General features: G+C 38.9%; 1 protein-coding gene across 1 annotated transcript in view; it reads right to left on the reverse strand.

Annotated features, from left to right (window-relative positions):
- LOC115211120 (transforming growth factor-beta-induced protein ig-h3) overlaps positions 1 to 12,391 on the reverse strand; it is a 79,317-nt gene that overhangs the window by 40,381 nt on the left and 26,545 nt on the right. Inside the window, exons 5-8 of the mRNA XM_029780055.2 lie at positions 11,613 to 11,769; positions 10,465 to 10,582; positions 7,762 to 7,906; positions 7,385 to 7,544 (exon numbers count right to left, since the gene is read on the reverse strand). Of these exons, the coding sequence (XP_029635915.1) occupies positions 7,385 to 7,544; positions 7,762 to 7,906; positions 10,465 to 10,582; positions 11,613 to 11,769 (580 nt within the window). The remainder of the gene's footprint in view (positions 1 to 7,384; positions 7,545 to 7,761; positions 7,907 to 10,464; positions 10,583 to 11,612; positions 11,770 to 12,391) is intronic.

Genomic DNA, 12,391 nt, shown 5'->3' on the forward strand with positions numbered 1-12,391 from the left:
CAAGTTCTTAAAAATTTATCTTACTATTTTTTCGTTGTTACTACGTTTATTCATACATTGTTACGAAAATTTAACCTTTTAGGCTACTTTCAAGCCTTCGCCATAACTTGATTTATCTTTCCTATCTCTCTCTCTACAAAATTTAACCTTAGGCTACCTCAAGCCGTAATCCCATCTCTTCCCATCTTTCCGCCATTGGCGGTCTTTTTCCTCCTCTTCTTCTTCTTAAGCTAAAACTTGAAAATCGCCATTACCATTACGATTCTGCAATTTAAATTCCCAATTCAACTTACTTTCTTCTTCAATTTCAACTCTCGATCGATGCCCGCAGCAAGTTCTTAAAATTTATCTTACTATTTTTATTCGTTGTTACTACGTTTATTCATACATTGTTACGAAAATTTAACCTTTTAGGCTACTTTCAAGCCTTCGCCATAACTTGATTTATCTTTCCTATCTCTCTCTCTACAAAATTTAACCTTAGGCTACCTCAAGCCGTAATCCCATCTCTTCCCATCTTTCCGCCATTGGCGGTCTTTTTCCTCCTCTTCTTCTTCTTAAGCTAAAACTTGAAAATCGCCATTACCATTACGATTCTGCAATTTAAATTCCCAATTCAACTTACTTTCTTCTCAATTTCAACTCTCGATCGATGCCCGCAGCAAGTTCTTAAAAATTTATCTTACTATTTTTATTCGTTGTTACTACGTTTATTCATACATTGTTACGAAAATTTAACCTTTTAGGCTACTTTCAAGCCTTCGCCATAACTTGATTTATCTTTCCTATCTCTCTCTCTACAAATTTAACCTTAGGCTACCTCAAGCCGTAATCCCATCTCTTCCCATCTTTCCGCCATTGGCGGTCTTTTTCCTCCTCTTCTTCTTCTTAAGCTAAAACTTGAAAATCGCCATTACCATTACGATTCTGCAATTTAAATTCCCAATTCAACTTACTTTCTTCTTCATTTCAACTCTCGATCGATGCCCGCAGCAAGTTCTTAAAAATTTATCTTACTATTTTTATTCGTTGTTACTACTACGTTTATTCATACATTGTTACGAAAATTTAACCTTTTAGGCTACTTTCAAGCCTTCGCCATAACTTGATTTATCTTTCCTATCTCTCTCTCTACAAAATTTAACCTTAGGCTACCTCAAGCCGTAATCCCATCTCTTCCCATCTTTCCGCCATTGGCGGTCTTTTTCTCTCTCTTCTTCTTCTTAAGCTAAAACTTGAAAATCGCCATTACCATTACGATTCTGCAATTTAAATTCCCAATTCAACTTACTTTCTTCTTCTTCAATTTCAACTCTCGATCGATGCCCGCAGCAAGTTCTTAAAAATTTATCTTACTATTTTTATTCGTTGTTACTACTACGTTATTCATACATTGTTACGAAAATTTAACCTTTTAGGCTACTTTCAAGCCTTCGCCATAACTTGATTTATCTTTCCTATCTCTCTCTCTACTCTCTAAAAATTTAACCTTAGGCTACCTCAAGCCGTAATCCCATCTCTTCCCATCTTTCCGCCATTGGCGGTCTTTTTCCTCCTCTTCTTCTTCTTAAGGCTAAAACTTGAAAATCGCCATTACCATTACGATTCTGCAATTTAAATTCCCAATTCAACTTACTTTCTTCTTCAATTTCAACTCTCGATCGATGCCCGCAGCAAGTTCTTAAAATTTATCTTACTATTTTTATTCGTTGTTACTACGTTTATTCATACATTGTTACGAAAATTTAACCTTTTAGGCTACTTTCAAGCCTTCGCCATAACTTGATTTATCTTTCCTATCTCTCTCTCTACAAAATTTAACCTTAGGCTACCTCAAGCCGTAATCCCATCTCTTCCCATCTTTCCGCCATTGGCGGTCTTTTTCCTCCTCTTCTTCTTCTTAAGCTAAAACTTGAAAATCGCCATTACCATTACGATTCTGCAATTTAAATTCCCAATTCAACTTACTTTCTTCTTCAATTTCAACTCTCGATCGATGCCCGCAGCAAGTTCTTAAAAATTTATCTTACTATTTTATTCGTTGTTACTACTACGTTTATTCATACATTGTTACGAAAATTTAACCTTTTAGGCTACTTTCAAGCCTTCGCCATAACTTGATTTATCTTTCCTATCTCTCTCTCTACAAAATTTAACCTTAGGCTACCTCAAGCCGTAATCCCATCTCTTCCCATCTTTCCGCCATTGGCCATTGCGTCTTTTCCTCCTCTTCTTCTTCTTAAGCTAAAACTTGAAAATCGCCATTACCATTACGATTCTGCAATTTAAATTCCCAATTCAACTTACTTTCTTCTTCAATTTCAACTTTCGATCGATGCCCGCAGCAAGTTCTTAAAAATTTATCTTACTATTTTTATTCGTTGTTACTACGTTTATTCATACATTGTTACGAAATTTAACCTTTTAGGCTACTTTCAAGCCTTCGCCATAACTTGATTTATCTTTCCTATCTCTCTCTCTACAAAATTTAACCTTAGGCTACCTCAAGCCGTAATCCCATCTCTTCCCATCTTTCCGCCATTGGCGGTCTTTTTCCTCCTCTTCTTCTTCTTAAGCTAAAACTTGAAAATCGCCATTACCATTACGATTCTGCAATTTAAATTCCCAATTCAACTTACTTTCTTCTTCAATTTCAACTCTCGATCGATGCCCCAGCAGTTCTTAAAATTTATCTTACTATTTTTATTCGTTGTTACTACGTTTATTCATACATTGTTACGAAAATTTAACCTTTTAGGCTACTTTCAAGCCTTCGCCATAACTTGATTTATCTTTCCTATCTCTCTCTCTACAAAATTTAACCTTAGGCTACCTCAAGCCGTAATCCCATCTTTCCGCCATTGGCGGTCTTTTTCCTCCTCCTCTTCTTCTTCTTAAGCTAAAACTTGAAAATCGCCATTACCATTACGATTCTGCAATTTAAATTCCCAATTCAACTTACTTTCTTCTTCTCAATTTCAACTCTCGATCGATGCCCGCAGCAAGTTCTTAAAAATTTATCTTACTATTTTTATTCGTTGTTACTACTACGTTTATTCATACATTGTTACGAAAATTAACCTTTTAGGCTACTTTCAAGCCTTCGCCATAACTTGATTTATCTTTCCTATCTCTCTCTCTACAAAATTTAACCTTAGGCTACCTCAAGCCGTAATCCCATCTCTTCCCATCTTTCCGCCGCCATTGGCGGTCTTTTTCCTCCTCTTCTTCTTCTTAAGCTAAAACTTGAAAATCGCCATTACCATTACGATTCTGCAATTTAAATTCCCAATTCAACTTACTTTCTTCTTTCAATTCAACTCTCGATCGATGCCCGCAGCAAGTTCTTAAAATTTATCTTACTATTTTTATTCGTTGTTATACTACGTTTATTCATACATTGTTACGAAAATTTAACCTTTTAGGCTACTTTCAAGCCTTCGCCATAACTTGATTTATCTTCCTATCTCTCTCTCTACAAAATTTAACCTTAGGCTACCTCAAGCCGTAATCCCATCTCTTCCCATCTTTCCGCCATTGGCGGTCTTTTTCCTCCTCTTCTTCTTCTTAAGCTAAAACTTGAAAATCGCCATTACCATTACGATTCTGCAATTTAAATTCCCAATTCAACTTACTTTCTTCTTCAATTTCAACTTTCGATCGATGCCCGCAGCAAGTTCTTAAAAATTATCTTACTATTTTTATTCGTTGTTACTACTACGTTTATTCATACATTGTTACGAAAATTTAACCTTTTAGGCTACTTTCAAGCCTTCGCCATAACTTGATTTATCTTTCCTATCTCTCTCTCTACAAAATTTAACCTTAGGCTACCTCAAGCCGTAATCCCATCTCTTCCCATCTTCCGCCATTGGCGGTGCGCCCGCCCCCCCCCCCCACCCCACCACCAATACCGGTGAACTCTGTTCTCACCACCACCACCACCACCAATACCGGTGAGCACTGTTCTCACCCCCCACCACCAATACCAGTATACCCTGTTCTCACCATCTACACCGGATACGCCTTACTCATCTACACCGGGTACGCCCTACTCCCTCCCCTCCCCCCACTACCCCTTCTCCTCATATGCTTTCACTGTGAAAAGAGAAGCTGCTAGCGCCATAGCTCATCAACTGCCCACCGATCTTACGCTTCCTCCTGACACTGCCTCATTCCGACCATCCCCTTTAGTACCCTCCCGCCTCGTAATATCCTACGTTTTTTATTTCAATATCCTACGTTTTTATTTCTTAGGAACCTTCACCAACCCCTTCCTGCCATCGTTCCTCCTTACCCCAACCTTCCCCACTGGTTGCTCCCCTATATTACCCGCCTCAACTGGACCCCCTCCTCCCCAACTCAACTCTAGAATATCTGTATTTCTTTCCTCTACCTAATTACGTTACTCAGTGACGATAAATGCTGTGACTACAAAGACCCGGGCTGCTTTCTGCAGCAATTCCACATATCCCCTACCCATTCTAAGTACCCCGGATCCCCAAAGTACCCTGGATCCCCAAAGTACCCCGATCCCCAAAGTACCCCAGACCTCGTTGCCCCCGTGCCGCTGACACGTTAAAATGCTCGAACCGATCGTGACGATGCCGGACCCTCCGGCCCCTGTGCAGGTGGCACGTAAAAAGCACCCAATCCACTCACGGAGTGGTTGGCGTTAGGAAGGGCATCCAGCCGTAGAAACTCTGCCAGATTCAGACTGGAGCCTGGTGCGGCCCCTGGCTTCCCAGACCCGGTCGAACCGTCCAACCCGTGCTAGCGCGGAAAGCGGATGTTAAACGATGATGATGATGATATATACATATATATATACATATATATTATATATATATACATATATATATACATATATAATATATATATATACATTATATATACATATATATATATACATATATATATACATATATATATATACATATACATATATAATACATATATATATATATATATACATATATATACATATATATATTATATATACATATATATATACATAATATATATACATATATATATATATATATACATAATATATACATATATATATTACATATATATATACATATATATATATACATATACATATATAATATATAATATATATATATATATATATATATATATATATATATATATATTATATATATACATATATATAAGACCTGTTGAGACAAGTGAAAATCAAAATCAAATCAAAATCAAAATCAAACCAAATCAAATCAGATATCAGAAAGCAGAAGCAAAATCGAAGTCGATCAACATCAATGGAAATTGCAGCTGTGGTTAAGCGAACCATCCGATCGTGGCCGTTGCCAGTGCCGCCCCGACTGGCCTCCGTGCCGGTGGCACATAAAAGCACCATCCGTTCATGGCCGTTTGCCAGCTCCGTCTGGCACCTGTGCAGGTGGCACGTAAAAAGCGCCCACTACACTCACGGAGTGGTTGGCGTTAGGAAGGGCATCCAGCCGTAGAAACACTGCTAGATCAGACTGGGCCTGATGCAGCCTTCTGGCTTCACAGACCCCAGTTGAACTGTCCAACCCATGCTAGCATGGAAAGCGGACACTAAATGATGATGATGATATATACATATATATAAATATAAGAGACATACATAAACATTGTCTCCTTGGTGTTAAACTGATGGTATTATTCAATTAATATCTAATTTTTCACCCTTATTTATGAATATATATATATATATATATATATATATATATATATATATATATATAACGGGAAGCTTTATGAAAATAGACAAAAGACGAAGGCAGGTGGAAAACAAACAAACAATATATATATATTTACATTTATATATTACATGGGTTATCAGTCATGATAGCCTCTTTAACATATATATATACATATATTAAGAACAAACTTACTTAGAAATGGATGCATGCGTTCTGTCGTACAATAACAAATTAATAAATAAAACATATGCATATATACATACATATATGTATGTACCTACCTCTACATGTATATATACATGCATATATGGGTACAGGACACCAAAAAAACGTCGAACACAATGAGAAGCGAAAACATAAACACAAAACCAAGGAAATGGACATTTTTCTTAAACAATGAAAAAATAGAGTACAGGACATACAAAACAAGGAAAATTCCCCTTCTTCAGTCGCCTTTGTTTCATCTACTCCGCGTTTCGAAGGTCAAGGCGTGACACGACTTTGGTGAAACATTCCTTCCCGCAGAAAGCAAATTAAATAAAATTTGAGATTTTTTTTGCGGAGGGGTAAAAATAGTAACACAAACAGGACAGTAAATTCAGTACAAAATATAAACAGTAAAAGACAGGACAGAGGATAACAGTAACACAGACATGGAGGGCTGTTAAGCCAAACGAGAGAAAATATTACAAACGCTTTTTTTTGAGAACAGCAAAGGAGGCACCGAAAAGCCGTCTAGACTCGGAGGAAGTGAGGTCAGAAAGACACACACACACAATTAGATCAAAAAAAGTCAGGAGGTGTGAGGGGTGAATAACCACTTGATATTCATAGGAGCACAAGCTATTTCGCAGCCTTCATCATGTAATAATATTTTCAATGTATAATAAATCATTTTACATGTCTGTACCGATATGCATGCTACACATTGCACAATACAACTGTACAATTACACATCAATGCAGATATAGAAGGCTAGCTCTTCAGATCACCAGAGCATCATGGTTACACCAATGCTTCAACTCTGTACATACTCAGAAAATTATCTCTTATATGTATACAATATGTGGAAGACCATTAATTGATAAAATTAGATTGATATTGCCAGTAAACAGTAAATATAAATAAGGATGACAGTGCAGGGGAGACAACTGCGCTGGTAAGGCCAGCTGCATAAAGAAATGGAGGGAACTTGTGGGAGAGGAAGACCCAGGAAGATATGGGATGAGATGGCAAAGCAAAATCTTCAAATGCCAAGCCTCATGGAGGCGATGACAAGTGATCAAAACCTTTAGTGATATGCTATGCTTGAGAAGACTCATTAAGCCATGTGAAATTGTATTCATGGCTGATGCCAGTGGCACATAACAGGCACCCATGATGGGGACATGTAAAAGCAGCCATGCTAGTGGCACATAACAGGCACCCATGATGGGGACATGTAAAGAGTCCAGTCTTTGTTGCTTTGGAGGTGAGGTTTTTAATGAAAGACTTAAGGTGGGGTAATCCGGAGAGAAAACTGAATTTTCACAACATCTATGACGTGCCTGATACATTAGGTGGACTTGTGTCCAAGCCTAGATTCACAGGTTAAGTGATAATCTGCAATTTAGAACTCTCATTCAAAAAAGTTTTTTTTTAAATGAAGCTAAAAGACTAGAATGACCAACCTCCTCTAAACATGCTGGGTTTCTTTGCAGGACTTTAGTTTGTTCAGGTACACGAGCAAAAGCTTCATTGGTTGGGACAAATAGTGTTACTCTGTCATCAGTCATGATAGCCTCTTTAACAATGGCATCATTAATCTTGGGCAGGAATTCTACAAACTTCCTGTAATAATACAAAAACAGTGCAAATATAAGCTAACATACAACAGTTTTTGTTATTTAAGCAGCTAAACAGAATTTCGTTAAATACAAGTCATATAAATGGAGGGGGTGGGGAGGAGAGGGAGGAGGAGGGGAGGGGAGGAGGAGGAGGAGGAGGAAGGAAGATGGTGACACAATAACAGCAAGGAAAAGAAAAGTATGAGAGGGTCCTTACTTACTTGACACTGTCATCATTTTGTATCTCTTCCCTCACTGAATTGAACACATATCCAAGCATTCTGTCAATCACATGGATGACACCATTGGCAACCGTTATGTTGCCAATAACAATATTGGCCGTCGAGTCTCCAGAAAAGACAGAAACTGAAAAAGGAAAACAGAGGTGGAACAGTCAGTTTTTAAGTAGAGGAAATATGGAGTCTTGTGTGTGTTTGAGGGCAGGTGTGTGTATGTGCCTGTGTGTGTGTGTGTAAGCCCTGTAAAAGAACTCAGGGGGTTGGCCTCCAGCCAGGCCTTTCACAATACCATTAATTCTTTAGCATTAAAACTGATCATATCTGACCAAAATATTTTACCTGCTTTATATGGAAACTGACAAGAACTGGCCATTCCTCTCTTCCCTACAATGTCAGTCTAGAACAAAGCAATCACATCACTGAAGTCACTAAACTACAAGACAATGTAAGATTAATTTAAAACAATCTGAGACCCCCTTTGGTCATGACACAGACCACGGGATTGCACCTAGAAAGTTACCCTCCCAGGCACAAGTCCGGATAAGGTTGTTTATGGAAGACCAGCAGTCGCCTATGCATACCAGCCTCTCCTCTCCATTGCCACTGATGTTATCCAAGGGAAAGGCAAAGGGGCCGATACAGCTTGGCACCAGTGATGTCGCAACACATTTCTACATCTGAGTGAACTGGAGCAACGTGAAATAAAGTGTCTTGCTCATGAACACAACACACAGCCCGGTGCGGGCTTCGAACTCACAACCTCACGATCGTAAGCGCGATGCTCTAACCACTGAGTCATGCACCTTCACAAATTTAAAACAATATAAATAAACAAGCATTACAGAATAATCTGAAGACTAAAGGGTTAATGTAAGGGACTTTTCAGCAGCCCCTCATATAGTAGACCCGCATACTCTCACCCCACCTGTGGTATTTCAGTGATAGAGGAAGAGGCACAATGGTTAAACTACATTGCACCTATTCTATGTCTATGTCACCCTTTTCAAGCCTAGCCAGGCTCATGGGCTCAGTTTCCCGGTTTCTGTGGCGTATGTGTTCCCCCCCCCCCAGCTGGACGGGATGCCAGTCCACCGCAGCATTGCTCATGAAGCAAGAAGAGAGAGTGAGAGAAAGTTGTGGTGAAAGAGTACAACAGGGGTCACCACCACCCCCTGCCGGAGCCTCGTGGAGCTTTTAGATGTTTTCGCTCAATAAACACACACAACACCCAGTCTGGGAATCGAAACCACGATCCTCCGACCGCGAGTCCGCTGCCCTAACCACTGAGCCATTGCCCCTCCACATTGCATCCTATTAGTATTATTAAGCGTTTACTTGTGTATCTCAGGTGATGCTACACAGGACATTTCCCCAGTATTTATGCATCGTATATGATATGCGTTTCCAATTATTTTTTTTCAACCACCAGAGTTACTCGGTACTTTTGGAAGGAAAGCTTTATATTACTCAGATAACATGAAACAAGGACCCACTAAAAGTCTGGAAACAGGCAAGGACGTTTTAGGACAAACTTATGAAGATGCTTTGAACTGGCAAACGGTTAACTATCAATAACCATGTGTATTACAGCTAAAACACACACACACACACACACACACACACACACACACACACACACATACAGTACACTAGACAAAATGATTAAAAGAGTTTCATCCGTCTTTGTGTGTTCTAAGTTCAAATGCCACCGAGGTCGACTTAGCTTTTTGTCCTTTCAGGATCAATAAATTAAGTACCAGTTGAGCCCTGGAGTCAATATAATAGACTAGCCTGCTCCCACAAAATTTCAGGCTTTGTGCCTACAGCAGAAAGGACTTCATTAATTCTCTCCACCCCTACCCCCCCCCCTCTCTCTCTCTAAAAGAACACCATTAAAAATGGCTGACATTTTATTGAAAAACATGTAATTGAATACGGTATTTTTTGTGATATGTTTGTTTTTTTGTTAGTTTTTTTTTTTTTTTTTTTTCCAAGGCCTAAAGGGCTCTACAAGAGTCTACACTTAATCCCAGTTTCATTGTGGGAAGCAAAATAATGATAAATTTATCTCCCAATACAAATCCACAAGTAACATTCTCTGATGATCCGGGTGAACTGAATCAATGTAAAATTAAATGTCCAACACTGAAACATTAAAAGTTCCAGGAGATAAGGGGTCCCATATGCTGGAGATAGTAACCCAATATCCTTTATTCCCTAAAATAAGGAATGCATGTCACTGAAATGCCTTTAATCATTGGATTATTTGGTATAAAACAACATCAACGACTGCCAACTCAAGGGAGTTGGTTTCATTAACAGCATCACCACCACCACCACCACCACCACCATCATCACCACCACCTCCACCGCCACCAGCATCACCACTACTTCCACCACCACCATCATCATCATTTAATATCTGATTTCCATAGGTTAGCCAGTTTGACTGGAACTGGTAAACTGTAGAACTGCACCAAGTTGGCATGGCCTGTAGAAACCATGCAAAATCAGATTAGAGACTTGGTGCAGTTCTGTAAAAAATATCACCTATGTTACCTTGACCTCTAGTTGATTCATTAGGCTTAAGGAGTCTAATGGGATTAAAATATTGTTCAGCGAACGCCTAAAAGTTCTAGTAAATTAGTTTTCTAAAAGCAGATGATTTCACTGTGGAGCACTCACCTTGATCAAATGAATTCTTATATAACAATGGTACGGTTTTAGTTGGAATACCACGGATACGGACATCAGTAGATGAAGTGAAAAGAACCTCGTTACGAACAATACTCTGCTCAATGATCTGATGGATGATAGAAGCGAGAAAATTAGCATAAATAAAAACATGAACAAAGGGATAATGGTAATAATCCTTTCTACTATAAGCACAAGGCCTGAAATTTTGTGGGGGGGGTGGCCAGTTATGTCAACCCCAGTGCTCAGTAGGGACTTATTTACCAACCCCAAAAAGATGAAAGACAAAGTTGACCTTGATGGAATTTGGACTCAGAATGTAAAGACAAACAAATGCCACTAAGCGCTTTGTCCAGTCTGCTAATAATTCTGCCAGCTTGCTGTCTTCATCATCATCATCATCATTGTATAAAGTCTGCTTTCCATGCTGGCATGGGTTGCACGGTTTGACTGAGGGCTGGTGAGCCAGAAGGCTGCACCAGGCTCCAATCTGATCTGGCAGAGTTTTGCCAGTTGGATGCCCTTCCTAAATGCCAACTACTCTGAAAGTGTAGTGGGTGCTTTTTACGTGCCACCGGAATGAGGGCCAGTCAGGCTGTACTGGCATCGACCACACTCAAATGGTGCTTTTTATATGTCACCAGCCTGGGAGCCAGTCAGGCAGCACTGGCAACATACCAAAAAACTAAAGGCTAAAGATCCCCTTCAGTCACGACACAGACCATGGGATTGCATCTAGAAGTTACCCTCCAAGTCCTGGACCAGGTTATTTATGGGATACCAGCAGTCGCCCATGCATGCCAGCCTCCTCTCTCCATACCAAAGATGCTATTCCAAGTGAAAGGCAAAGGCCAATACACTGCAACTCATTTCTACAACTGAATGAACTGGAGCAATGTGAAATAAAGTGTCTTGCTCAAGAACACAACACGCAGCCCAGTCAGAAAATCAAACTCACAACCTCATGATTGTGAGCCCAACAGTGTAACCACTAAGCCATGCACCTTCACTACACACACACACACATATGCATGACAACCAAGTCTCCATGAAGGATTATACTTTACCTAATATGCATTACAATTCAAAACAATTCAGATTAAGCAAGTAGTGCAGAGTTTCATTCTAAAGACAACTACCTTTTTTATGCTTTCTTTGTCGTTCCCCAACTGTTGAAGTTTCTCACTATCAACTTTCTGCATTGCTTCATCAGACGGTACAAAAAGAGTCATTCTCTTTATGTTACGCAAGTCATCTTCAAGATCAGCGAACGCTTTTACCAACTTATAGAATTCACTGCAATTAAAGAAATTGAGAGGGAAATTACAATAAATAAGATAGACATTGTTTTATACTCTGTTGTGTCTGGGGAGAGTCATCTTCTTTTTGTGCCTTATGATGTAACACACCCACCAGTAAAATTTCAACTTATTTCTTATTTTTATTTTCCTAAAATTTTCATTGCGTCTTGCAACCTTTTTAATAGTCAAGACTCTTGAAAAGGTTGCAAGATGCAACGAAACTTTTCAGAGAATAAAAATAAGAAATAAGTGGAAATATTACCAGTGGGTGTGCCAAAGGCACAAAAAGAAACTTACTCTCCTCAGACACAACAGAATATACTTCAACACACAAACTCATATAAAGAATCTTGCAAACCAAATCCAAAAGCGAAACATTGTTTTATAATTTTCAGAAAAATGAAATTGTAAATTATTAGTGGCACTGGAGAGATTCCATGTTTGATAAATTTTCTTATTTTGGTGCGTAAATTTATGTATTCTTATAACATTGTTTCACAATCTTTTATCTTTTACTTGTGTCAATCATTATGCTGGGGCTATGCTGGGGCACTGCCTTGAGGAATTTTCTGTCAAATGAATCAACCCCAAGACTTATTTTTCTTTTTAAAACGTAG

This window comes from Octopus sinensis, linkage group LG4, assembly GCF_006345805.1.
Source record: "Octopus sinensis linkage group LG4, ASM634580v1, whole genome shotgun sequence".
Lineage (NCBI taxonomy): Eukaryota > Metazoa > Mollusca > Cephalopoda > Octopoda > Octopodidae > Octopus > Octopus sinensis.